Source organism: Sycon ciliatum, chromosome 1 (assembly GCF_964019385.1).
Source record: "Sycon ciliatum chromosome 1, ocSycCili1.1, whole genome shotgun sequence".
NCBI classification, from domain to species: Eukaryota; Metazoa; Porifera; class Calcarea; order Leucosolenida; family Sycettidae; genus Sycon; species Sycon ciliatum.
The window spans coordinates 50,305,200-50,332,690 of NC_088643.1; the positions used below are offsets into that span (position 1 = coordinate 50,305,200).

Below are 27,491 nucleotides of genomic sequence, written 5' to 3' on the forward strand. Positions count from 1 at the left end.
GATTAGAGCCCTCTCTTGAGTAGTGCCCTATCTCGAATAGTGCCCTAGTCTCCAAGAGCCAGTGAAGAATTTAAAAAAACAAAAACAAAAAACGGCCCTCTCTTGAATAGTGCCCCCCCCCCCCCCCCGGTCTTGTAACCAAGCCCATGTGCAAGTTTGGTGCTCTTTTGCTAATGTTCTTGGTCGTTGCTTTGCACTGGTGTTTACAGGAACAAAATCGCAGTTCTTGTTCCCGTTTCTGTGGAGTCGTGAGCGTTTGGCTCTGTTTTTCTTTGTTTTAGGCTGGATGACGCAAATGCACCAGCAATGAAAAAATAGTGCCCTCTCTTGAATAGTGCCCCATCTGTAATGGACATTGAAAAAATAATGCCCCAGGGGCACTAATCGCGCGAGTACGGTACTCTAAACTCGTATCCATAATGTTCCTTTCCTTTCTGCAACGCTAACTATTATTATTACTAGTCTTGTGCCAGTTGTGGCAAATGTTAGTGTAAAACAAGGCAAGACTCAACTGTACTGACGAGTGCTAGTAGCCATAGTTACTTTCTGTGTCAGCTGACGTGCTGTGTTCTGTCATCATGGTCGAGTGCAAAGACTAATAAGGACTGCATTGGCTCGAAAACAATAAAAATAGCTAGGTGACCATGAATGGCATGATTGATGACAGGGTTGGGGAAAATAACTGAAAAGTACCTGTCCAGCTGTTGGCTGGATTGTCGTGTGCACGTGTTGTTTACCTCAAAATCGCGCTCCAACATTCCATTCTCTATTCTTGTCATCATGGTTGGATTATCATCACTATCTCAGTATCGGGTTCTAAAATTAATGGTCCTGGATGAAACGTTCATGAAACAAGCAGTTGAAGCTCGCTCTGAGAAAGTATCTTCGCCTTCAGAGTTTAGTGCAAAAGTACCAGTTTGAAAAAGCGGCTATCCATTCATTTCCTTCGCGCCGCTATCCAAGAGAGAATGAGTTGTGGTGTTCGTGAAAGCGAAAGGTTACCGCTGACCGCCGGCGAAAACCAAACAAGTAGCGCCAAGAAGAGGAGTAGCCAACGTTGTTTGAACTGGCATCCGTCCTACACAGTGCTGGCTGCGACGTTCCTAGAGAGAGTGGCCTTTGTGAGTCTCCTTGCTGTGTTCACCGAGTATCATGAATTCATCGCCGGAGGCAACCCCACAACATCTAAAGTCCTTCTGCTGCTCTGTACCAAGGTGTCGTATGTCGGCGCGGTATTTTCTGGACTATTGGCGGATACGGTGTTAGGGCACTACCGAGTGTTGCTCATCTCCATACTGATGCAGTTTGCAGGGTCGCTGCTAGTATTGGCTGCAATAATCCACAACACGATGCAGAGCGCGAGAGAAGAGGTAAATGTGGTGCAAGACTCTCTATTCGATCGTCTAGTAACACCTGGACTGGTGTTGTTTGGCCTCGGCGTGGCTGGAGCAGGTGGCACGGAGGTTCCTCTTGGTGTGAGTCAGCACAGCCTCCTTGGCGAGGCTGAACAGAAGGCCAAGGCGTTCTTTCCGCGCTACTACTTTCTGATAGGCGCTGGTGTGGTCATCGGTGCAGGCATTGGCATAGTGACGGCTCAAGGCGCTGCGTACCAAATATACGGCCATGTACTGCCAAGCGTCTTCTACTTCTTCAGCTTCCTAGTTCTAGCTTTGAGTAGAGGCGTGCGCACGGAAAAACCTTCCAGAGCTCATCCGCTCTCTGACGTGTGGCGTGTTGCAAAAGAGGCGATGAAGGTCATCTGGAGGAGGCCAGCTAGTCGCGGCGGAGGTGGCAGGAGATCAATGGCGGCAAGTAGCAGCGTGGCTCCATATACGGGCAGAGTGTACTGGAAGAACTCAAAGGGATCCCTCGCCGATTGGGTGCGCTATGCAGAGGAGAGCCATGGGGGAAGTATTCAGTACAACACAGTCGCAAGGGTGCACAACTTTCTCTCCGCTGTTGCTGTGCTCGCTGCAATGGTGATTGTCGGTGTCACCATCAACCAGGTAGGGGGCTAAGCGGTATGCATGATTCAGCCATCCATTATGAACAATGATACTGGCACAGTGCTTTATAACACTGTCATGCCCCAGTCTTCTCAAATCTGCATGCGTGTTGTCGGGGCCTTTCAACTTCTTGCTTCTGTGTGTGTGTGTGCGTGTGAAAAGACCAAAAATAGGGATTCACTGGCCAGAAAAAGTCACTTCGAATAGCTGTATGGTGTAGACCAGGCTGAATAGTGACGGTCAATTCTTCAGCCTTGCAAGCTGTTGAATGGTGTAATCCCAGCACAAGTTGCTATGTCTAACATAGCTGTTCGTTATCATCGCTTCCGCGATGGGCAGGTCTGAAGTGAGGTGAGGTGTGCGTGTGTGTGTGACAGAGAGGGAGGGGCAGCAAGATTGGGGAATCAGTCGGTACCTACACTCCACAGTGGAATCTGAGTGTAGGGAATCAGCTAGCAGTTCGGGTGCTTTGCAAACCCAGACCTGCAGCAAGCACTGGGCTACGTACAGGTGCAGGGCGCTACACAATGTATGCGCTTGTTCTTGATTTAGAATGCACGCATAGTATATTGCTCATGTCATGGAGATGTTGACATCCTTCTGCTCTATCTCTTTGTTTGGTGTGCTATTTTTGTTCAGAATTTGGCTGTTTTCATTTCACAAGGTAATCGTATGACCGTGCCACGGATGAGCGCATCTCTCTACGTGCCAGCTTCAGCTGTTGCTCTCTTTGATACCCTGGGCGTTCTTCTGGGAATTCCCCTTGTGACCTATGTCATCTACCCATGTTGGCGCTCCTTTTCCGGTGGCACGCCGCCGAGTCACCTGCAGCGCATCACAGTGGGCATACTCATTGCAATGCTGGGTACTGTAGCAGCTACAATACTGGAAGTGGAGAGAAGAAAAGAGGGCAGGTGGAACTCTACGGTCATCGAAGACCCTGACAATCCCAACCGGACACTCACCATCTCCAGCGTCTCCATCTTCTGGCAGATACCACAATACACACTCTGTGGACTGTCAGAAGTGTTCGTCCTCCTTTCAGGTACAGCATTCATTATTAGAGGAACGATAGTCAGCCACTCGATCTCTGCGTAGTGCGTAGTGCGTAGTTAGCGGTTTGTAAGGTTTCAAGCCTGATAGGTTGTAATGAAGTAATAGTGCCATAGCTACTTCACAGCGTTATTTTGTTGCTCGGCTTTACCCTTGGCAATTGCATAGGTGATAATATGGGCTTAATGTTATACAGAGGGTATCGCACTTAGAAGTGCTTATGTATTGGATAGTTGTGCTGTAGGAAACTACACATTACAAGCAGTTCAGTCAGTCTACTTATAAAGTGTTGAGCGGTACTAGCCAGTCGGCTAGCATTTTAATGAAGGCTTCATGTTCAACAAGTACATGACATCGTGCATTGAATTGGGTTATGGTCTATGGCCATGAGCCACTCAGAAGCCTACCTACCGAGTTCAAGTCCCGTTCGGAATGCGTGAATTTTTCTCCCATGCCGCAAGTAGGTACTTAAAGGTCGTGACCTGGCATGAGGCTAGCACGAATGCAGTCGATGGGATTTTCAGACAATGGCCACTTTACTTGTCTGATCACCTCACTGCCGCCCCATGCTTTAGGAGCTGCATCTGCACTTTAATCCTTGCAGGGTGTGTGTGTGGGGGGGGGGGGGCAATCCAATTAACTCATGTGCAAGCCGTGAAATTGTATGTACATGTACATGCCTGTACTGCTACACGTTTGTCTTGTTGGCAGGTATGGAGTTCGCGTATTCTCGCTCTCCAACCGGCATGAAGGGAATATCCATAGGCTTTGGCTACGCATTCCTGGGCTTATCGGCGGCCGGTAGCGTCGTACTTCTGTGGATAATGCAGCAGCGCTTTGAATCCCTGACATACTTAGACGATGCTCAAGGTGAAGTGCACCTCTACTTCATTGTTCTTGGTGGTATCCTAGCCGTTGGCTTGGCGGTGTTCCAGGCGGTGGCCATGCATTTCAAGACGGCGCCTATCTACGGCTTAGAGACGATGAGCCAATCGCATCCAGCCACATACAGCACAAGCACTGCTATGCACAGTTCTGTCTAACAGTTGCTGTTAGCGGCAACACTACAAACTACCCATCACACAGTTACTGTTAGCGGCAACACTACAAACTAACCATCACACCAAGTCCAGGTTTACAACAGTTCATTTTACAGTAATACGTGCGGTACTTTACACCATCTCAACTTACGGCTTTTAAAATATATTTTGTTATCTTACCGATGATTCACTGGACCCGGAATCCTGTCCAGACCTTCCTTTTATACATGTATACATTAACCAACAGATAGCAATCAGCTGCACAAGTTATAGCAGTGATCTGTTTTTTCACATTGTCAAGTATCTACAGTCACTGAGGCAGCACATCTACAGTCACTGAGGTAGCACATCTAAGACTCTCCGGCCGTCAGAATTCCTTGCGGATTAGCACTCTGACTTTGAAAATGCTTTGTTTGTTCATTAGCGGCATTGGTTGCCATCGGTTTCAACCAGTGACTCTGAGCTCCGCTGACAAGACCAAATAAGGTCGAAACAGCTTACTGTTCGAATATTGTGTATAAGAAAGGTATACCTTTGAAGCACTTTTCTTTACCAATTATGAAATAAGTTCGCATCTTTCCGTCAAACCAGTGGATAATAATTATCATAGTTATTATAATAATTATATTATCATATCTACGGAGATTCAGTTTTCAATTAAAAATCACGTGCATAAGGAACACACAAAGGCCGCAAAAGCCAGGAAGGAAATAATGGTCCTGGCAGTGATGCCACTAATACTTGTGAAAAATAGAGCGGCACCTGTGTAAGTGGTTGGATCAGTTATGTTAAAGGTGTAATCTGCCCATTGTCCATGGTTGCAAGAATATAATTTATTATTTATGACAAAGCCAGCTGTCTGTACCCATGCCCAAACCCCAGGACGACCAGCATGAAGGCAGGTCAGGGTCACATGACACACACTGCAGTGAAATCTACACAGAGTAGAGCAGTGTAACTGCACCATGCAAACTGAGTCACACACTTTTTACAGCGATTAGATTTGGAAAGTTAAAAAATGGGGGACCGAGAGACACAGACCGTGACACACAGAGAAAGAGGATACACCAAGAGCTGTTGATGTGCATAAGAGAACTCAAGTAAAAAGATTGTACTTGACTGGTGGGTTTTCATCGACTATTGCCTTCGACTCGCCACGTGTGAAGGCTACCGCTAGAAGAGCTTCTTTCCTGTTGGTGATATCCAGCTGCAGACCCGTATTGAAAACAGAACAACTCCCATGTTCGAACAAATCAAAATGAACGTATGCATGAATGTATGCATGAATGTTGCGGAATACCACTGTTACATCTCTAGAATCTAGCTTTGACCTTGACTCTTTCACATTGTATAATCTCCATTATCGCTCAGTTTAGCAGGGTGTAATGCAAGACTGAGGAGTAAAGTTGACTAACTGAAAATCTTGACAGTGAAATCCGTATTGCAGTACAAGTTACACTTCCATACAGCATACAATCTTGCTATATGAATTCAAATCTAACTTTTCCCAGCGCTCTCATCCCCCTCCCCCCCCCCCCACAACAAAAAAAAATCAATAATAGATACACGCACCTTTCCAACAGTTGATATGAGCGGCGTCATATGTTCCTGTCTCCGCTGTTGCATGTGCGGGTGCATGGTGCTGAACAGTATGACGTGCGTGGACAGTACGGTCACGAAAGTGACGGTCAGGCCATCCTTGCTGTGAACACATTGTAAGAGCCAGAGGAACATCAACCGGACAAAGCTCCGTCAAGCATTCCTGAGTGTCCTGGAATCCTATCTCCAGTTCTGCTGATTGTCCTGAGGGATTCCAGTATTTTAAATTGTGCCTCACTACACTCTGAGTGTACTTTACTCTCAGCATTCAAATACCTACGTCAAATCCATGGAGTTCACTTACTGTATTTGACGGACTACAAAGTAAGCCTTTTGATCTATTTTTAAAATGTTCTTAAAAATTCAATGAGGCTACATACACATACTTTGTCTTATTCGGCATGCATGTACATGGTCCAGCTCTGATGCAGAGCCACAGCGTGGTACATTGCTCCGACTGCTGATGCCTCAGCACACACCTCTGATGTGCATGGGAAGCGGCTTATGACACAGTGCACAGCACACTCGTACCTGTGAAAGTGGTCAATGAATTCCTGAAGGGTGAAGTCATGGTCATTGTTCACACAGAGATGGTCCCACAAGGTGTGGCCTTCTGGATAGGCAATGACTTGTGTTTCCTGCTGTGTAAGAAAACATCACATATGCAGCACACATGCAAAGGAGACTAACTGAATTTACAAGATTGCCAGGCCTATCAAACAAGACTACGACTGAATTTAGAAAATGTCCAGGCCTACCAAATCCGACTTCGTCTGAATTTAGAATATTGCTAGGCCTACCACACCAGAGTTTGGCAGCCACACCTAGCCCTTTGAGCACGGGATATTTCAGATGAAGACTTATATGGGGTGGTGCAAGCAGGACTCCGTTACTCCTTACTCACTACTGGTAGCGATGCAATCATGCCGATTATTTGTCACTTCCCCGCGTACTGATGTGCTTGAAACTCATTACCAGCGCCATAAGGTGCTGATCGAAGAACATACGGCATTGCCGGTTGTTAAAATGTTGGGATTTCAAGTGGGATACGTCTTCCTGACCACTTATGACATCAATAATGAAACACTGCAATTTCAAGTGATCCAGCACTTGTAATCTGATCATGACTAAATGGTGTTCGGAAATTTCCCCACGGAAGAGGAAAAGTAGCATGCCTACCTTCAAATAATGTATACACTATTGCTGATAACTCGATCTCCAACAAACACGTCGTCAACAACAAACTTCAGGTGATCGTTTCAGCCCCACTAACCACACATTCATGGTGCAGCACGGCATTGTCCGGGCGGTCCATCTCCACCCGTGATCTGATCTGCGGTGCTTCTTCCGGCTCAGACATGGTGAAAAACGGAATAGCCAGATTGGCAAACAAGTTCCTGTGCAGACCAAAAATATCGAAACCAAAAAGTACACCGTGGCCACTATGGAAGAAACTACAGCAGTGCCTATTTTGAAACTGTCGGACATGGGGGAATGCGAATGAAGACAGGTGTTTGCCCGCTCCCAGGGCTTGTCCAAGCATACTCCCTCTACCCGGCCAGTTCCCATTCGCATTCCCCGTGTTTCCAAATGATCCTTTTCGGGGGGAAACGGCAGTAATAAGTTGAAGCCCTAACAACTTACTTATAAGATCCCTCAACGAGGCGCTTTTTGGGGATAAGTGATCGTATAGAGAATCAACATTCTACTGTATATTGTAAAACATGTTATTTTCGGCGTGACTTAATTTCGGTGATGTGGGTACCGGTAGAGAAAACAGGCACCTAAATTTAAATTGCACCTAAAACTCACTAGCGTATTCACTGTATGTGAAGGGAAAGCTGGTCATCTAATTCTACATTACACCTGAAACCTGGCAGGTCCCTGGCACCGAAATGTTAATGCACCTAAAATTACATATTTACCTAAAATTACATATTTTACAGTATTCTGCCAGCGATAAACAACACAAAATCCCTGAGTAACTGTTAGACGGCTAGTGGTCGCTTTCCTTTTAAAACAACACCGCTCTGAATGGATAAGTGGGACTTTGAGGAGCAGCTGCAAAGCAATTTAAGAAGGGCAGATGTAATGTTATCGAGATATGCAATTGCCTAGTGCCGGGACATTGGATAGTTGGGTAGCAACTTACTAGCAAACTGCTAACTCGATTTTACACATTGTAAACCTGTAATAACTACCTGTGGCTTGTGACTGGTACATTGTTGACAATCTATAGCACGGACACATGCACAGACAGGCAGACAGACAGACAGACAGACAGACAGACAGACAGACAGACAGGCAGACAGACAGACAGACAGACAGACAGAAAGACAGGCAGGCAGGCAGGCAGGTAGACAGACAGACACGTAGACAGACAGACAGGCAGACACACAGAAACACACACAAAAGGAATGAGAAACATTCGATGAATTTGGCACGGAATTTAACTTCGGCGGTAGTGACAGAGGGTTGACTAACACATTGATTCCTTCGCTATCACCTGCTTTAACCAAGGAAAATCTACACCTGCTGGATTGTGCTTGAAATGATCCACTCACTTCTTCATGTGTATGCTTGGGATTTAAGGCTACATTCATGTAGAACATACATAACATGTGCTTTGATCAGTGAATGGTGCACGCAACACCGGCATGCAGCACAGTCATACCTTGCACAGCTCCAAGCACACAAATCCTGTCACCATAGCTGTGGTGGTGGCAATGGCCGGGATGATATTGCCAGCTTTCAGCTTCGCCTGTAGGTTACGGCATAACAGCGAAGGAAATACTTCCACATTGGCTGCACACATCACTCAAATCCTTAGGGCTAGACACAGACCATCCAGGCATTCACTTTAAACTCTCTACACCTTCATGCACAAAGAATATACAAATCACTGGGGGCTGTCAAGCAAGAAGCAACTAGAACGGCAGCAGTGTTCAAGAAATACGCATAGCGCATAGGAACACGTCAAAGAGGTTTATGACAGGCATGATGGGTGACGCTAATAACTTGAAACTGATACAAATGGCACATGATGAGGCATTCGGTCATGCTGTACGTTGAATGGAAAGGAAGTCCACTCCAATGAATGCTAGCATATCCTGCTAGTGCTGGTACTGCTGCTGCTGCTGCTGTTGTTAGTGCTGGTGGTGCTGGTGCTGGTAGTTGCCAGAGCTATACCAAAGAATGATGAACCAGATACAATTAAAAAGTAATTCTAAATGATGCTGTGCAGTGATGGAAACAGTACCTCGAGTTTGTCAACTTCTTGTATAGAGTAATTGCGTGCGCGCAGGTTCCCCAGAGCACCAACAAAATCCATGTGAAAGTTTGTGTCCTCATCCTTGAAGAAGTAGGCACAGAGTAAAAAGGTAGTGTGGTGAGTAAAATTCACTCCTAAGGATTTCGATGAATCTCTTTTCATGTTAGCAAAGGACAATTGCAAATAGGAGCAATGTGCGAAAAGAAGCATGGTGAAGTCTCCGAATCAAAATTCTACTTTGAGCAGGCATCTTTGAAGGGCTGTTGAAATTATACCCAGACTTCATACAACGAAGCTGAATTAACATCACCGACCTTCTCAAACTCTTCAGCGTGCATGCAGAATGAGTCTTCCTTCAGCTCGCCAGGCGCTGGCAGCATCTCCAGAAGGGATCTGACGGTCTCACTGTCATCCACCTCTACATGTTAACACAGTTACATAGTGAAATGCGTAGGTAACTCAGCCACAGCAAAACAAGCATTCAAGTCATGAAGAAGAGTTTGTTTTGACTTTCGATCCCTAAAACACTTCCACAGAAACCACGCAGAGAGTAACACTGCACAGAAAATCACTTGGACTGCCGGAACACATGACTAATTTCTAAGCTTCAATGAAGAGATCGTTCATCAACAAAACCCACAACAACCTACAGCAAATGTCAAGGCATGGTTCCCCCAAAGATGCATAACGTGCCCTTACCACCATCATCAGGCTGGTGTGGAGAGACGTTGTCGTCTTCCGTCTCGTAGACAACGTTTTTGCTAGGAGTAAACTCTGGTATGGAAACCTGGCCAAATTCAACACAAACCTATCTTAGCATCTAGTTACAGTGGTGGACAGTTTACTTATAACTCGTATCCATATGTCCCTCTCCATTCTACAGTTATTACTAGTATTGGCTCAACATCCGAGTTTGCATTTTAAAACGGTTCTATCTCGACAATTCACCACTGACTTGGCAATTCACCACTGACTTGGCAATTCACCACTGACTTGGCAATTCACCACTGACTTGGCAATTCACCACTGACTTGGCAATTCACCACTGACTTGGCAATTCACCACTGACTTGGCAATTCACCACTGACTTGGCAATTCACCACTGACTTGGCAATTCACCACTGACTTGGCAATTCACCACTGACTTGGCAATTCACCACTGACTTGGCAATTCACCACTGACTTGGCAGTGGCCGATTAACAACACCACTGACTTGGCAGTGGCCGATCAACAACACCACTGACTTGGCAGTGGCCGATCAACAACAACATCTTCTAATTTAAAATGCCAGATGAATTCCATCAGATTAATGCCTGGATTAGGAATTGCCACGACAACTCAATACATCAAGATGCCATGGTAGGAGATACTTAGGATTTTGAAAAGGCGATACCTCATTTGGAGTAGGTACTGTTACATTGATATACATGTAAAAGCTGATGTTCAAATACGCCAATTCAATGCCTCGGTACCATTGGAGAAAGATGTCTTTTGACAGCTCAATACAATACAATTATGTAGAAGGTACTGCGGTGCTGCCTTTTGTTAATCTGATCCCTTCGGCCAGAGGTCTGGCCGAGAGTGTTCGCATACCCGATATGCCCAGCTACCAACATCATAATTATAACGTCTGTAAATCTGCCGACAGCTAGCTGTTCCATCCTTGTTAGGGCTCTGCAGCATGGCTCAGACTGACTGACTGAACCGAATGTGATAAAGTCCAGCGAACAACATCAAGATCAGAGTGATCTAAATATGAGCACATCTGTAAAATATCTTATGGTGGCTAATGGTACACATCTAGACCTCATATCACACTCACATTGCAAGATTGAACCACCTCACAATCAGATTGCAAGATTGAACTACCTCACAATCACATTGCAAGATTGAACCACCTCATACACACATGCTTTCCATGTAGCAGATAAGTACATTACGGAGTTATCCTAGCTCATTAGAGAGGTTAAGATGCACGCTATTTCTGACGTGACGCGAAAGTTCAGCTCGCGTTATTTGGCTCGTGCGTCGAAAAAGCAAAGCGAGTGACCTGCAGCTCACGTCAAAATGTGGAGTTTCACGCCAAATTTGACGTGAAATTGCACGTCACGTCGGAAATAACGTGCACCTTAATCTCCCTATTCTGGATAAGCGAGGGATTGCACAACCAAAGCGAGGGATTGCACAACCGAAGCGAGATTGTGCCATGTATTCTATTCATCACGTTTCCCAGAAATGAAGTTAGAGATCCTACACAATCAACCAAATCACACAGCGCTTTAAAGTGTTATGCCAAACACCGAGAGTAGCCCTATTACCTTGTTGATTAATTAACCAATTCTGGATTCACACCTCTGCATATGTCCCTCACTCTTCCCCAGGTGCGCTCAGCTGTCCTTTATCTGTCCCTAGCTCGCCCTTTTCGGCGAGTTTTTCGTTGCAAACGGAAAAAAATAGATGATCAAAAGTCCTCGAAACAGTAACAGCTTCCGCATTTCACAATCAAACACAGGCAAGTATCATACCTTCTCCAAGAGTGGCTTAAAGTAGGCCTCATCACGGTTTGATGCCGGGACTTTGATACCAAATACCTTGAGCATTGAATAGGTAGAGGACAAGATACATGTAAAGTAACTAGTTGCACTTTTTGGCTTAAAGAACCGGACGCACACTAGGTGACAACCAATGATACGCCTTTCCCAAGTGTCACCTAGCTGCATGGAGTGAAAGCAACAACATGGTCTTCTTCACAATAAACAACAAATGTTCTGGCAAAGTCAGTGTTGCATTCACCTTTGCACACAGATTGCTGGCAGAAATGACAAACTGTAAGCACATCGCATCGTTGGAATCGAATGCCACTGGGCGAGGGAAGCGCTTCGGTGGCGTCCAAAACGCAGCACCGGAAGATGTTCTGTGGCTCTCTGGAAAAATGGCCGTCAGCTGGATGATGGTATTGACAAAGTAGTTCTCATACTTGCGCCGGGCCCAGGTCACGCAATCTTCAAACACCTTTGGCCTCCTGCAGAGATAAATACACAAAGAGAAAAAAATGAGAATGTACAGTGAGGATCTCAAACTAATTTATAAACACCTCGATCCCCGAACAGGCTCTCAGCTTCACGAAAAGAATTCAGTATTGCCAATATTTCGCCAACTGGACATCATCAGGGAAATGATAAGGAAGAGGAGGCAAGCATGATGCCCAATGGACGAAATAGTGGCCAGGTACTTTACTCTTTTTGTGCAGCTGAGAGCCTGTTCGGGGATGGAGGTGTTCAAATGTGGAAAGAAAACGCTGCAGTGGAGTTGTAGAGTGTTAGGCGGAAACGCCTCTCAAACTAATGTTACAAAAATATGTTTCTACCTACATCTCAGGGATCAGAAGCATAGACCCTGCATCCACGGAGCGGAAAAATGCTGAACGTCAATACACTGACATGCTGCACTGAGGTAGATGTGCTCAACTTTACCGGTTATGCCCAATCCAGTCCACCATGCCACCGCCCCAGATCTTGTGCCCGCGTAGCTTGTCCAGGATATCACTGGCCTTTGATCCTGCGTCCTTCAAACACTGCACATAGTCGTGTCCGCTGGGCACCATAAAACGCAGGAAGTGCAATGGCAAAGATGAAGGCTTTAATTCCCAAAGCTATGTAAAAGGCGCCACGTTAGTAGTGTCAGGTGCTAGCCTGGGTCCACGGCGGTTTACTTATGACAATAAGAAAGGTTCATGGCAGATATCTTAACAGCAACTGAGTATTGTAGCATTTTCTGGTACCGGCAATCACAGCCAGACAATGCACAAGAGAAAAGCTCAACTAGCGGAATCTCTTTGACACGCCTATTTCATGAGAGATGGGTGTTTGCTGTAAGCCTAAGGACAGTAACTAAGTCACGCGGCAATTTCAGCAGAGATTGGTACGTTATTGTGGCAGAAAAGTCTTGAGCTCGAGTTTAGTGAATGAGTACCACTGTCAAAGCGGCCGGAAGCCGTGATTCACTTGTCCATGCCTACGAGTTCTTTATCTGTTGTCCAATAGCAGAAATTACAAACAATGTGAATACGTGAGATGTACATGGTGCTGGTGTGCAATGTATAATGAAAATACCTTGCTGAGCTGACATACTTGTTGACCTCTTCAGGGTTGACTTCAAACAGGCCAGCAAACTCCGATCTGCCCAAAGGCAAGCAGTGCTCCATGGTATGCTGGATAGCACACGCAAACATTCCGCACATACCCGATACACATACCTGCCAAGTATCCAGATTTTTTCGGGATTGTCCCGCAATTTTGGATGAACTCCCGCGATCCCGAAATTCCTGTTGATTATCCCGAAATTCACTGTAAAAGAAATAAGCTTGATATTGTACTTGGAGCACTTCAAATGACTTGTCAGAGGCCAGTAATTGTCCTTATTGATCCCATACCGCCATAGCCTGCAGTACCAGTGGATCTACTAGTGCTCCTTCCATGAGCAGTCTCTGGAAAACCTCCGTTTTTGAGTCTTGAACATGTGTAAGTGTGATCCGATGATCACCATCAATCATCTATTAAAAGTATTATCGAAATGTTGGTGCCATCAAAAGTTGAAAAAGGATTTTTTTGGTAAAAATATGACATATCCCGAAAAACCAAGGCAAATCCCGGGATTTTGCCCTGGCGATCCAGAAAAAACACTCTCAGTACTTGGCAGGTATGGATACAACGGTACAAAAGAAATGCATCGAGCTACTAAAGTGCTGCAGAGCCCCGTCACCACTGGACCTTCACCATCGTGTAGGAGTATGTTGTGGTTTAGTAGATATGAGCTATGCAGAAAAAATGCTGTAGATTGTGCACCCAGAATTGTGGCCCACCTGCAGAAATAAAAGGGGAGTGTGGGGGGGGGGGGGGGCTAATACTTTCGTCCTGCTATGCTGTACCGTGGTTTGCCAAGTAACACTGTAACGTTACATGCACATACAACACAACACACAATTATGTGTACAATAGCACACAGTCACACACATGCACATGCACACGCATAGGCACACACACACACACACGCGCACACACATGCACATGCACACACGCACACGTGTACTATGCATGCATCTACTGCCAAGCCTTACCGGGAAGTTGTGGAGTACGCAAACGGGAACTTGTCCTGCTTTTTTGTCACTATGCTGTCCATAGTTCACAGTCTTGTGGGGCAGAATGACCTGAACATTACCCTGTGTGCCGAGAGTACCGGACTCCAAAAGGCTCTGCAGGTGAACATGCATATCAAGAATGGAGTGCAAGACGAGAGGCAACGACACATAGCCATTAGCCACACTGAGCTTTCTTCATGTGGGAGTCAAACGTTTTCTATCCAACTCCATTCTTTCAAAATTTGCAAACCTTTTTTGCCAGAATTACAAAGCTTTCTGCTACCGCTAAATAGAATTGCTCAGTGACAAAATCAGACTTAGCTTTTAACAGTTACATGGTTTCGTTTTTCGGTGAGCTCAGCCAGTCACACTCTTAGTCGGGTGGCCTGAAAGGTGCGGAACTGCATGTGCCACACTTTGATTTACGTTCGCCAAAATTACACATCATCGGCACATGCACGGATGAAACAACAAAATTGATACGAACAGCAAATCACTATGTAAAGAAAAAGACACAAACATGAGATGTATGGCCGGGCTTAGGGAATTACTATCTGATACTGAAACGTCTTCCTTACCAGTCCATACTGGACACACTTTCCATCGACATACATTCTTGCCTTCGCATTGTCCAGCGCGTTGCACACACCGTCAAGGGACTTCCAGAAATCTGTACAGCGCACCACGGCCACAACGTACAGAAGCAACAAAGGACAAGCATTAAGAGCAGCAGAACATTTACAGTAAAAAAGAGCAAAAGTTGGAAGTCAATGATAACCACTAGAGCTGGCCTCTGACACATATGGAAAACTGACCCGAAGACAACCATGGCACATTATTTAATGTTCACTGTGCAGTTTTCCGATCAGCTCACATTCAGGAATGCAGTGCCCAGAGTCATTACAACACCAAGTATTGGGAGTGGTGCTGGTACTGGAGAGAAGTCACATGATCCCCCTGTAAGGCTAGTAAGCCCATCCCAACAGTTCTGTGATGCAGGCTCATACAACATAAACCAACCTGCACCTTGTGTACAAGTATTAACAACACACTCACCACAGTTGAACACAGCTTCAGCCTCCGTGTCAGCACACAACCGATCCTGAAACGCGGACGAGGCAATGCCAGCAGTATTCCACAAGAGAAAACCAAAGAGGAAAGATCACTCAACTATCACACAGACCAGCTAGGCAAATACCATCCGATCGTGTTCTGCACCGTCATTCGCTGACTTATCACTTAGGACTGTCTAATGTTGTGGCCAATGGCGTGAGCAAAGGGAAAACGCCTTCGGGATGTGTGTCATGTCCCGCATGCGTAGAGCCTACAATGTTGCTCAGGAAAGGAGATGTGCGTACCTGATGAACAGCTAGGCTGATGTCCGGGTTCATGGCCTTCACAGCTCTAGCTGCAACTGCTGACTTGGACCGGCCTACATCACGATTCCTGGTCGTCGGCAAATGTAAAATAAAATAAAAAGAGCAAGAACACAATAGTCACAGACTGTTGATGGTCCAGATATTGTACATCGAACAGGGCACCGATGCCTGTCCTACAAACGCTATCCCTACTTACCGGAACAGGAATTGTCTGGTCAAGTTTGACCGCTCTATGATGTCATCATCTGTCACAGTGATGGATCCGTCCAGTCCGCATGCAACTCCCATCATTGCAAAGTTCTTCAGGAACTCACAGCCCAGCGCGCCGCAGCCTACCATGAAATACTGGGAACAGGCGAAGAGATGGAGAAGAAGAACGAGAGAGGCAGAATGGCATGGCTATGATGATTCCGCTCAGTTACCATCACGATACAGATCAGTCACCAACTATCATCTGTGGGAGAATACTCCAATTCAGCTTAACTGTAGGTGTACCATCATTGTGGGAACCACTACAAATGCCTCAGCCCATACAGAGCAGTGCAATGCAGAACGACTCCCTTAGCGCCCATGGTAGACTACAGACATGCGCTCATTGTGTGCAGAGGGGTGTCAAGTGAAATCGGGACCCGTGCATGCATCGTATCAGAGCAACGAAACGATGTAGATGACCTCATGCACATTTTCTATAGAGAAAGAATACGACCAGCCATGTGGCGTAGGGTCTGAATAGCCTTCAACACTGCAACTATACACCAGAGCTGCTTTTACTTTCCACAATTGTACACCCACAAAAAGGGACATATCATCCAACATAGCGACTGCCTAGTCAATACGACTGGTAACACACCTACGACCAGTGGCCATACCTTAAGCTGTGCCAATTCTTCCTGGAACGTTTTGCCGAAGACTGCCACCATGTCATCGTATCTGCTCCCGGTGGGCTGAACCTCTTCATAGCTAAGTTCTTGGCTGCATGTAAAAATGTACAGAGGAGCAGGTGCATTGAGACCAGTACCTTCCTGGCAATGGTAGAAGTTAGAAGGACAATTCAGTAGTTCGCGTTCTTACTACTTCGAAGTACAAAGCAAGTTTCCTGTGGCAACCATAAATGTGAAGTTGTTAGGATCGATATCAAAATACATGATTGTAATGTTTACTTGGCGAAAAGAGTCCTGATATATTCTCAAGTATACGAGACACAGTCTGCAGCTGTTAACAGAACAAAACCGCAGTCATGACTTTGTGAGTAGCCTAGTGTATGGCTCACCCAGCAAGGCACTCATAGAACTCCATGTGGCACCACTGGCGCAACGGAGAGAACTTCCCCGTGGATGCCTTCACCACCTGTGTAGAAACCATAACCAGAGAACAATGCACAGGCTGTGAGCACGTCACTGAACTACAGCCAAACAAATCTCCATAGTCCACATAAATGCACAAAGTCAGTGCATGATGATCGCAAAGCGTGAAACTCAGAGTTGCAACTGACCACTCTGATTTCTCTGTTAGTCCACATGCAAATACATGACTGTATTAAAAATCTAAAAATGATGTCTGGCTCTGAATCTTCAAGTCGACTGACGCAATTGAAGAAACTCGTTCTTGAACACAGTAGCCTGCGGTCTGCAGGCAAGGGTCCGCAGCAAACCCCTGCTCTCCCACAGCCCACCGGCTGACCCAACGTGTACATGTAGACAGTGGACGGAAAATACTGTAAGTATCTGGTAACCGCGACGATTCTCTCCTCCAATGTGGCATATTATACTCACTGGTGATCATCAATAAAACGCCGTGCATGCAGAAATCCTATTTGCTGGGTAATCCCCTACCTCCTGTCCTACGATTCCTCCCATGATGGCCGCCATGGGGCTGATGACAGAGGACGAAGTGGCTGCCATCCGTCTCACCAGAGCATAATCAATCGTATCACTCCTCAGCCCAAGACTCTGGAAAACCACAAAAGCGGGTCATCATGAAAATAATATGATACAAAGTACATGAATACAATCGTAAGCAGAAAGCCCAACAATACATGTAGCACAGTGAGAAACAAGGACGTTTGACAAAGAGATCAAACCCAACCTTCATATTGATAGCAAACAGATATCGAAATCCGGTCAAGAAAATCTGCATACGAAACTCTTTCCAGTCTCTGATAATGTAAAAACTGAAGTGTACATTTTGTTTTATTGATCACCTACCAAAGTCTTATTTAAAGTATACCCCCCCCCCCCACCCCCCCCCCCCCCCCTCTTACCTTCAGATCAGAAGCCACTTCTGTGACCAGTTCAACAACTTCATCCACATGTTCCTTTGCTCCGGGTTGCGGCAAAGTGGAGTGCCGGGCAAGAAACTTGTCCAGGGCCTGCGCGTACACGTGTAGCATTGCTGAGTGTCCGGGCTCGTGATACCCGCATTGGACAAACTGTGTATCGGGGATGAAACACAAGCAGATCATGCGGTTTAACTTTGGCTATGTTACACGCACACATTGAAAGTAGTGCATTTCACTTCGTCTCAGTGAGTCTGGGGTGCTGGTCCACCCACCAACTGTCAACCGTACACTTTCATACAAACAGGCCACAACATTCATCTCGCTCTCCTGCCGCAGCACTTCCGTAATCATGCCAGGTATCACCCCAGTTACCGGTTTAGGCTTGTTGCCCCTTCCTCATCACTGGTTATCAAATATGAATGCTTACGAGTGCAGAACCGATACTGTCCAAACCCATGCAACACTTACAGCTCCAGGTCCAGTGAGAGATTCCTTCAAGCTTTGGAACTTGTGCACAACTGGCTGCTTGATCTGAGAATGGAGAGCACCAAACACTTCGAAATTGATCTCCAATTGAGGAACTATCTTGAAACTTGACCATGTGTAATGCACCAGCGAACTTTAAATGTCACACATTAAAAGGGTAATTCTTATCCAAATATACACTAAAATAACATGGTTCAATACGGGCCCATGCCCTGGACAACGTCCGCACTGAGCGAGGCCACGTCTTATCAGAGAATGCACCAAGTGAGTTACGCCATGTCTCACTGATCAGTTCTGGAGAGACTGTGACGTTTCTGTGCAAATAGTCCAGATGATTTTCATCACTGGTGGTGGATTGATGCTCTCCTTTCAGAGGATGCTTGCGGGATATACAGTTGTATGCATAGCTATAATATCCTGGCCAGTAAAGCCTGAAGTGATGGAAAGAGGGCAGACTTCCAGGGTAAGCAACAGGCGAAATGAATTAGAAGACTCGTCACTCCACCGCACCTGCATTTACCGCCATTTGGCCAGGTGTGTCTCTAGACTCTCTACCACCATGCTATTCTACCATAGGCACCAGGCACTATACCTAATCATGCACACACCATGTAGCCATGAATAGCCCCCCCCCCCCCCCCACCACCACCTCCACCACCACCACCTCCACCACCACCTCCACCACATCCACCACCTCCACCACCTCCACCACCACCACCTCCACCACCACCTCCACCACCACATCCACCACCACCTCCGCCATCACCTCCACCTGCACCTCCACCATCATACGGGCAGGAGCTAGCCCATGCAGGGTCACAGGGCATACCGAATAACCTCAGAATAACCTCAGAATAACCTCAGAATAACCTCAGAATAACCTCAGAATAACCTCAGAATAACCTCAGAATAACCTCAGAATAACCTCAGAATAACCTCAGAATAACCTCAGAATAACCTCAGAATAACCTCAGAATAACCTCAGAATAACCTCAGAATAACCTCAGAATAACCTCAGAATAACCTCAGAATAACCTCAGAATAACCTCAGAATAACCTGCCCTTCTCTTAGATTTCACCAGTCAAACTACAGTGTACTCAGTACTCGGCGCCAGGCTGCACACCAAAAAGCCGAATATCTCACTCACCTCGGTGGCTATACCGCCTGTAATATACTCTGATGACATATTTGCTGGCTTGCGGATCTCAAAACTCCACCTAGTGGCACTCAGCACCTCGAATTCAAGGCCATTCAATTCTGCCATTCCTTGTACCTACAGAAAACATAAATTGGATGCAGACAAGCCACATCAAATTTGCACATACATAAATTGTCAAATTGATACGAAAAGAAAATTGGTTGGTCTCACTGTAGTTGGAGCAGACCCCAAATGTAAGAAGGCCGGCTGCAGCAAAAACACAGCATAGAATTGCAATAACCTATTTCCCCTGTCTCGAACCACTATGTGTATGTATCAATAATGTTAATTGCAGGTTGTAGTGGATATCTCATGCACGCACTTGAAGCACATGACTGGGCGAATCCCCGGGGCCCCGATACACCCAGACTGAGTACACACAGATAATGACCAGTGTTCGCGCGCTCACCTCCGTGAATCTGACGACATCGCCACTGCAGAAGGGCACAGACTTGTTTCCCTCCATGTAGCAGTGCACTTCAAGCACACTGCCACCTCGGTCTGCAATGCCGCTGACAACGACCACTGCAGGAGTCTCTCCATTCCAATCGTTGACGCAAAACGCGTCCCCGAAGTCGCAGAACACATTTCCTGCACGGCAGATAGTCAGCATGTGAGAAAAGAACATCTTTTTTAGAGCATAATTCAGATCATGATATGTTCTCAACAGGGCTGACCGAGAATGGGCTCCAAGACTACGCACATACAGTAAAACCTGTAACTAACGACCACCGTGACTAGCGACCGGCCTGGTACTACCGACCACTTTGTCAGGCACGGACGGTCTCACATTCAAAATGCACTGTGACTAGCGACTACCTGCTGAACGCGACCAGCGACCGCCTTTTCTTGTCCCAATGTCGAATTTTGACCCGTAACTAGCGACCGCGATGTAGCAAATCAAACATTGCTTGAAGCTCCTTCTCGAAATTTTGATGATTTTCCATGGTCGTTTCGATACTACAGCTGGACAAATGAGCGCAGTCTCATTTTTACTGTGGAATCAGTGTGGATTGCACTACACCTGTCATAATTTCAAGTGCTGTCAAGAACAAACAAGATAGGAAACGTCTTGGAGAGCGCATCCAAAGCGCTCTTTGATCGATGTTACTACTCGAAAGAGAAACTAAGACTAAGCGGCTCTCTGTCGAAGTGCAATCACACAGCTCAGTCACCAGACTCACCACTACACCAGGTCACACTGACAGTCTGTGCTGGCTAGCTAGCATGCTACGGTATTATGTACTCAGCTGTACGGAACACAGGCCAGGATACGATGGCGGATAATAGTCTACAGTGAAAGGTGCGAAAACTCGCAACATCGCCGCATCACGTACTGGTGCACACTACTCACTAGTACAGTTTACGCTACACTACATCCAAGTCGGAGCGACTGAGTTTCCACTGCAGATCAACACACTGATACCAGTTGCCAGTGTAGTCGCACACAGATGAGGATGGAGTCGATAGTGACTAGTGCACTGCCTGGCCAGGCTAGCGCTGCTCTGGAAACCCAGTCACCAGTGAGTCGAAGAAAGTGTCAAAAGGTCGTATCGCTTTCGGTGTATAAAAAACTTGATTTTGTCTCTCTCCAAGTGTTGTATGATCTGAAAGAAGAATGTCAGTGCGCAAGTGGTGGGGGATTGTATTATCTGCATTTTGACATACATATCATATAATGGGATCCATATATGGTCGCGCGGTGCAAACCTCTAACTAAAGACCACCTGCCACTAACGACCACTTTTCCGGGCACCAAGGGGTGGTCGTTAGTTACAGGTTTCACTGTACATGTATCTGATACCGACATGTACAGCACAGTGCATGATTCAGTCCCGTATATGCATTCTCAATCCTGCATGCGCAGAACACGCATATCCACGTACTTCAGAAGTACATACACAGACCTCTGCAACCACTGGCAGTGTACGTGCATGCTGTTTGCCCAAGTCTTCTGCAGCCCCAAAACGGCAAAAGCAAACAAAATCCAGCCAGCGCATGATTGTGCTATCCGGCCGACTCTCACTCACTTCTAACAGGAGGTGAGTAGTGCATGTTTTCATTGCCAGTCACACTAAAGTTTCGGTTCAGAGTCAGACTGTACGAGACAGGGACTCCCTGTACATCGGGCAGTATATGTATGTACTAGTATATGAGGCCATTTTTCAACATTTTCTTTCCTCGGTTCAATGTGCATGCCTGTTTCCAGCGATAAGTCCGATATTGCCAGTGCCAAAACGTCCACCCAACACCCGCAATGTACATGTACTTGTAGAATTTCATGATCAAATCATGCAGTGTGTGATCTCGCCAAGCCTTGCTGAGTCACCAGTGGCTTCTCAGGGCCAGCGTGATAATCTGCCGCCCCTTTCAGCACGTAAAGACATGCATGAGATTCCATATGCAGGCGTGCTAGCCGGAGGTGGACTGGCCCCTGTAATCTACTAACAGTATGGACTGCCCTTGCACATAATTACTGTCACGCCATATAAATAACGCGATAGAAGACAAGTATGCCGAAAAAGAGTACCGTTGGCGGAATTGCAAACAACATCGGCAAGAGATATGGACATTCTCGCAGGACGACTACCTGCTTATCAGGTCCCTCTATCGGGCGGTGATAACCGAGGAGCGCATAGTATGCAACACGAGGCTGACGGCAAAGCTCAAGAGGCTTCGGCATTCAATTCGCTATGACAAGGAAGTCATTACGATTGGGAGCCGCCTTGCTGATGGACCACAGGATGGTTTTGAGAGGTCCGAGGTTCATGTGGGCGGTGAGGAACCGGAGCCTGAGGGTACGCGCGCATTGGTGTTCATGTGGGCGGTGAGGAACCGGAGCCTGAGGGTACGCGTGCATTGGTGTTCATGTGGGCGATGAGGAACCGGAGCCTGAGGGTACGCGCGCATTGGTGTTCATGTGGGCGGTGAGGAACCGGAGCCCGAGGGTACGCGCGCATTGGTGTTCATGTGGGCGGTGAGGAACCGGAGCCTGAGGGTACGCGCGCATTGGTGTTCATGTGGGCGGTGAGGAACCGGAGCCTGAGGGTACGCGCGCATTGGTGTTCATGTGGGCGGTGAGGAACCGGAGCCTGAGGGTACGCGCGCATTGGTGTTCATGTGGGCGGTGAGGAACCGGAGCCTGAGGGTACGCACGCATTGGTGTTCAGGTGGGCGGTGAGGAACCGGAGCCTGAGGATACGCACGCATTGGTGTTCATGTGGGCGGTGAGGAACCGGAGCCTGAGGGTACGCACGCATTGGTGTTCATGTGGGCGGTGAGGAACCGGAGCCTGAGGGTACGCACGCATTGGTGATGGACGAATGTGCATCAGAACACTCCAGACGTATTCTGGAGCTCGGTCCGGGGTTTGTTCCATCGACGGGAAAGGTCACTCCAAAGGAACGCACGAACGTAGAAACTGCAGTGGAGAGGACGGCCTTTACCCTTAGGTGGCAGCAAGCCAGCCCTGCAGGTGTGGAACTATCACAGCGTCCACCGACACCCAATGTGAGGCAGGACAAGAAGATCTACAAGGTGACACGCCGCGGATTCACTCAGCCACCACGGATGAGTGACCGGGAGGAGCGAAACATCACCAACTTTCGCGTACTGGCCGCGTATGACAAGTACAGACCATCAAGGCCCAATATATCGAAAGAAGATCGACAGGAACTGACCCGTCTGAGGAAAGCACCAGACATCATCATTAAGCCATTTGATAAAAGAAAAAAAACTGGTAGCAATGAAGCAGGAGCTCTACTTGCAAAAGGCGGAGACGCTACTATCAGACGCAGCGATGTGCGAGAAGGTGGACTTGACGATCGAGGCATTTGAAAAGAAAGTAAAAGACATACTTGCAACAGAGTGTAGCGGCATGGACAAGAAGCTATTGGATGACATCCAACCAAGATGTACAAGATTTCCGGAATGGTACGGCCTCCCGAAAGACCACAAACAGAATCTGCCAATGCGGCCTGTTGTGGCCACTTGTGATGGACCTACCACTGGAATCTCTGTTATACTAGAACGTATCTTACAACTCGTCGGATCTGTACCGGCACACCAGGCTAATACGACAGAGGCTAACGACTGCATCAAGGACCTATGTCCTGGTCTAAAAGCACCTGAAGGTACAATCGTCGTCACTATGGACGTATTCGGCTTATAACCCAGCATCCCAATCCATGAAGGGGTCGATGCTGTGATGGAGGAGTTAGAGAACCACTTAGAGCAGATCGACACGTTTGGCCTCAGCCTGAACGAGGTACAAAACCTGCTGCAATTTGTGCTGAGCCACAATTATTTCAAGTTTGGACATCAGATTTATCATCAGATCGACGGGGTTGCCATGGGCAACAACCTGCCCCCCCCCCCCCCCCTTCGCCATTATCTTTATGCATACAATCGAGACCAGACTTCTACAGACCGCAGAGATCAAGCCGCTAGTGTACAAGCGCTACATTGACGACATCCTAATCCTCAGGACCTATGGCAGAGAGCGGCTTCTACAGTTCGTATAGCTCTTCAACTCCTACCACCCAAGGATCAAGTTCACATACGAGTTGAGCGAGGTGAGTGGCTCAGTGAATTACATGGATTTAACCATTGCGATCAAAGAGTCGGGAGAGTTGGCATACAAGCTTTTCCAGAGACCATGCAGCAGTGGGCTACTGATGGATTATGCGTCGGCTACTCCCCAACATATGAAGTTGGCCGTTGCCTCCTCGCAATTTCTGAGGGCCCAGCGCCTATCATCAGGTCCCCAGATGCGCAGTGAAAGTGAATTGACGATAACCAAGCAACTGAATCACTATCCGGACATTGTCATCAACGAGGCGCGCACACGAGCTAGCAAGCCAAAGCGTCGGCGTTGGACAAACCCATCCAGTGCCTTCTTAAAATTACCATAAAAATCTGACCAAGTGGATTATGCTGTAAACAAAGCCATGCGAAAATATAAAATACCCGTCAGAGTCGTGTACGAGAATGCTGAAAGCCTGAAGGGTACATTGTGCCAGTCTGCCCTAGTACGTCCATTATGCCGTAAAGCCAAAAACCCAACACAGCGGAGAACGAGAGGTCGGCCCAAGGGACCGTGTCTGACATTCCAGACAGGGGCCCGGGATGCATGCATGCAGAAAAATATGGTATACGAAACAAAATGCAAGAAATGTATACAGCAATATGTTGGCGAGACGGAGCGATTCCTTGAGACCCGGCTGGAGGAGCATACTGGAGACGCACGAAGGAGGACAGTAGACAAGCCCTGGGGGGACCATTACAGAACCAAGCACCCGACTGCACTTTGGCTTGCGGAGGAAGTACATTCTCGGAAGTCTCCGTCATCGCCAGACAGCCTGACAGAGCTCGTCGCAACCTTCGTGAGGCCATTGAAATACGTGACACTAAGCCACCAGTTAACACAAGCACCGGCTGGGACCTTCTATTGATGCATATTGCATGATATTACACCATACTGCACATATACATGTACTAGTATATAGGGCTCAAACGGTCACGGTTTTACCCCTGACGGTTAACTGCTAAGCTAACGGTCGGTTAACCGGTTATAACCTATAAGCCACGGCAATCCTGCGGACTCTTTTTTAACCGTATATTTGACTATACTCATTCAAAAAATGTACCCTATTCAGTACAACGCACACATGTACATTCTCTTGCATGCTCATTCATACATACTCTCACACCAAGAGACCACACATGACCGGCAACGTCTGTAGGGCCTTCCCTATCGAAATAATAAATTCTACTACTACTACTACTACTACTACCGAGTTGACAGCCCAGAAATTGCGTACGCGTGCGACAGCCCACGAAAGTGCACACTTTGCAACGACCTGATACGAAAAATTGACTGAAAAGTTACTGCGTAACCGTTATCTTTATCGGTTAACCGTTAATTCTTCGTAACCGGTCTGCAACCGGTTAATCGGACTAACCGTTTGAGCCCTACTAGTATACTACTTTCATTACCTGGGCTACCATCTGCACGCGCATTACCTAGCAACAAATGCCTACCTGCTGTGGTGTAATTTCACAACTTGCCCCTTGCTGACTTTTGACACACTGCTTCATCACACTTGACATACTTTGACTTTTCTGCAACTCGGTGCCCCGCCATCGGGGCCAGTCGTCACTCTACACCAGTTTCCTATATCACCCTGTCTCCCTGCTTCACACCTGTTTCCTATCACCCTGTCTCCCTGCTTCACCGTGACCTGACTCATACTCACAGTCATAGCTTGCTACTGCCCAGCGCCCTGCCATCGGTGCAGGTGGCAAATTTACGCCTAGCGCCTGATCTGTATTATCCCGCTTCCCTGCCTTGCGCTTGACTCATACTGTGCTACTGTCCAACGCAACATCATCAATGCAGGCCAGCTTTACACCAGGCTTTTTTTTGGGGGGGGGGGGGGGCTTCCCGCCTCTCCGATAGCAGAATAGATCGCGCGCTTCGGGCGGAACAGGCACATATTTAAACCGCCCATTTGCAGCCTTAGGGACATCATTGACTACCTGAAGAAGGCCATTGGCCGAAACGTTGTATATAATGGAATGGTTCAGAAATTTGCAGAGTATTGTGGAATGGGTGAGTTCACCCAATTGTATCTGCCCTAATTAAAGCTCCCGATTATAGCTCTTGGCTCCAGTGGCTCGTTCACTTGGACCTTTGCGGAGGATGCAAGTAGCGTTAGCTGTATCACATACTGATACTTCAAGTACGTGATACGTGCCCCCCCCCCCCCCCCCCCCCATCCGATCTCCATCAAAACAAAAGTGTCTCAAGGCCAGGAATGATGACAACGTTCCACGACATCGCTTTGTGGTGACTATTGGCAGCCAGGAATGTTATATAACAAGAAAGTAACGCAGAGCGCAACGGTGGTGGTGGTGAAGTGGACGGAGAGGAATGTTATAGTTCATATTGCTATACAGCCGGCCAGGTTTTCTGCTTCGTGGTGTGGTGCGCTGGTACAGGTTGTAAAGTCCGACACGTCTAGCTGCTCTAGCTGCTTCCATTCACCACAATTATAATCCATTTATTCCCTCTTCTTTTCTTTCCTCCCTCTTCATTGGTGTGCCCTCTCAAGTTTCAGTATTGCAATCATGTTATGTTGGGGCATTTTAAACAGTGAAAACAAACAGTCATCACCCGCGATCATTCACATCCCACTCACCGTAGAGCCCATGCGCTCCGCATCGGATGAATGACAGCTGCTTGGTGCTTCCTCGGCACAGTTCGTTGATCCGACATGACTCCGCAAAGTCTACTCCGACGCACACCACCGTGGTGTAGCCATCCAACGACTCCGGCAGTTGCTGCACAGCGGACACTGTAACTGCATCATTCAGCTCCTGAAAACGAGGTAGAGATACGCCGGCCACCGACTGGCCAACATCGGCTTCAGCCACAAAGAAATGAGACGAAAGGTGAGAGGGTACCACTTTCCTGCCAAGGTCACAAATAGTCAGTGCTCCCACATTTGCCAAGATAACGTTTTTGCAGATTTCCGCTGCCAGGCCATCGCTACCGATGACCAAAACCTTCGCAGTGCGCAGCTGTCGCATAGACTCGCGTCCGTACACAGCCAATTGACGACTCTGAAGGCCTTCGTCGACCTCCATGGTGGACGCGACGGCAAATATTTAAAATTATTCCCACATGTGAAGACCACGGCCGACACCGGTAACTCCAGACGGTAAACTTCAAGCGGGCACTGCCCTGGACCACCGACATAACTCCCATTGTGAAAGTTTCTTTCATTTGTGGATATTCACCAGGCTCACTGCAATCGTTGTTGTAGTTTCAGGAAACTGAGCTGAGGAAAGCTGAAACTAAACTGACCGTCACGTGCATGCGCCGCCGTGACCATGGTGACAGACTCACGCCACGGTTATGTCAAATATCGGAGTCATAATCATGATAATGAGTCATGAATAGCATGCAGCCTTGCAGGTGATGCCCTGTTTACCATGGTTTACATGGTTTAGTTCTGCATGCTGTGGGCTGAACTATG

At 47.2% G+C, this 27,491-nt stretch overlaps 2 protein-coding genes across 4 annotated transcripts; one reads left to right on the plus strand and one right to left on the minus strand.

Moving 5' to 3' along the window:
• The first annotated feature begins 476 nt into the window (after nucleotides 1-476).
• LOC135830892 (solute carrier family 15 member 4-like) lies at nucleotides 477-4,680 on the plus strand. The gene is made up of 3 exons (XM_065343110.1): nucleotides 477-2,006; nucleotides 2,646-3,051; nucleotides 3,771-4,680. The coding sequence occupies exons 1-3, from the start codon at nucleotides 969-971 to the stop codon at nucleotides 4,100-4,102; spliced, it is 1,776 nt and encodes a 591-aa protein (XP_065199182.1). The 5' UTR covers nucleotides 477-968; the 3' UTR covers nucleotides 4,103-4,680.
• Nucleotides 4,681-4,706: 26 nt separating this feature from the next.
• Nucleotides 4,707-27,462, minus strand: LOC135830891 (uncharacterized). 3 transcript variants are annotated; one of them, XM_065343108.1, is made up of 26 exons: nucleotides 26,652-27,455; nucleotides 19,859-20,040; nucleotides 19,399-19,524; nucleotides 18,233-18,295; nucleotides 17,747-17,914; nucleotides 17,319-17,435; nucleotides 16,757-16,833; nucleotides 16,356-16,458; nucleotides 15,683-15,831; nucleotides 15,466-15,553; nucleotides 15,164-15,209; nucleotides 14,686-14,777; nucleotides 14,087-14,221; nucleotides 13,083-13,180; nucleotides 12,444-12,563; nucleotides 11,764-11,992; nucleotides 11,496-11,561; nucleotides 9,669-9,756; nucleotides 9,284-9,387; nucleotides 8,958-9,050; nucleotides 8,373-8,459; nucleotides 7,900-7,931; nucleotides 6,972-7,095; nucleotides 6,230-6,336; nucleotides 5,672-5,801; nucleotides 4,707-5,306 (listed from the first exon to the last, which is right to left on the minus strand). In XM_065343108.1, exons 1-26 carry the CDS (start codon nucleotides 27,097-27,099, stop codon nucleotides 5,196-5,198), a joined length of 3,183 nt encoding a protein of 1,060 aa, XP_065199180.1. In that variant the 5' UTR covers nucleotides 27,100-27,455; the 3' UTR covers nucleotides 4,707-5,195. The 3 variants fall into 3 exon arrangements, with proteins under 3 accessions (XP_065199180.1, XP_065199179.1, XP_065199181.1); XM_065343107.1 differs by having other exon boundaries at nucleotides 6,230-6,339; nucleotides 26,652-27,450; XM_065343109.1 differs by lacking the exons at nucleotides 4,707-5,306; nucleotides 5,672-5,801; nucleotides 6,230-6,336 and having other exon boundaries at nucleotides 7,851-7,931; nucleotides 26,652-27,462.
• Between the last annotated feature and the right edge of the window lie 29 nt (nucleotides 27,463-27,491).

Excerpts from the sequence above, each read along its gene's own strand:
- LOC135830892 (XM_065343110.1), top strand. The coding sequence starts at position 969 with ATGAGTTGTGGTGTTCGTGAAAGCGAAAGGTTACCGCTGACCGCCGGC. Across the intron at positions 2,007-2,645 it reads TCGGTGTCACCATCAACCAG|AATTTGGCTGTTTTCATTTC; the intron begins GTAGGGGGCTAA and ends ATTTTTGTTCAG. Across the intron at positions 3,052-3,770 it reads AGTGTTCGTCCTCCTTTCAG|GTATGGAGTTCGCGTATTCT; the intron begins GTACAGCATTCA and ends TCTTGTTGGCAG.
- LOC135830891 (XM_065343107.1), bottom strand. The coding sequence starts at position 27,099 with ATGGAGGTCGACGAAGGCCTTCAGAGTCGTCAATTGGCTGTGTACGGA. Across the intron at positions 17,436-17,746 it reads AAGTGGCTTCTGATCTGAAG|AGTCTTGGGCTGAGGAGTGA; the intron begins GTAAGAGGGGGG and ends GTGGTTTTCCAG. Across the intron at positions 9,051-9,283 it reads ACGCTGAAGAGTTTGAGAAG|GATGAGGACACAAACTTTCA; the intron begins GTCGGTGATGTT and ends TACTTCTTCAAG.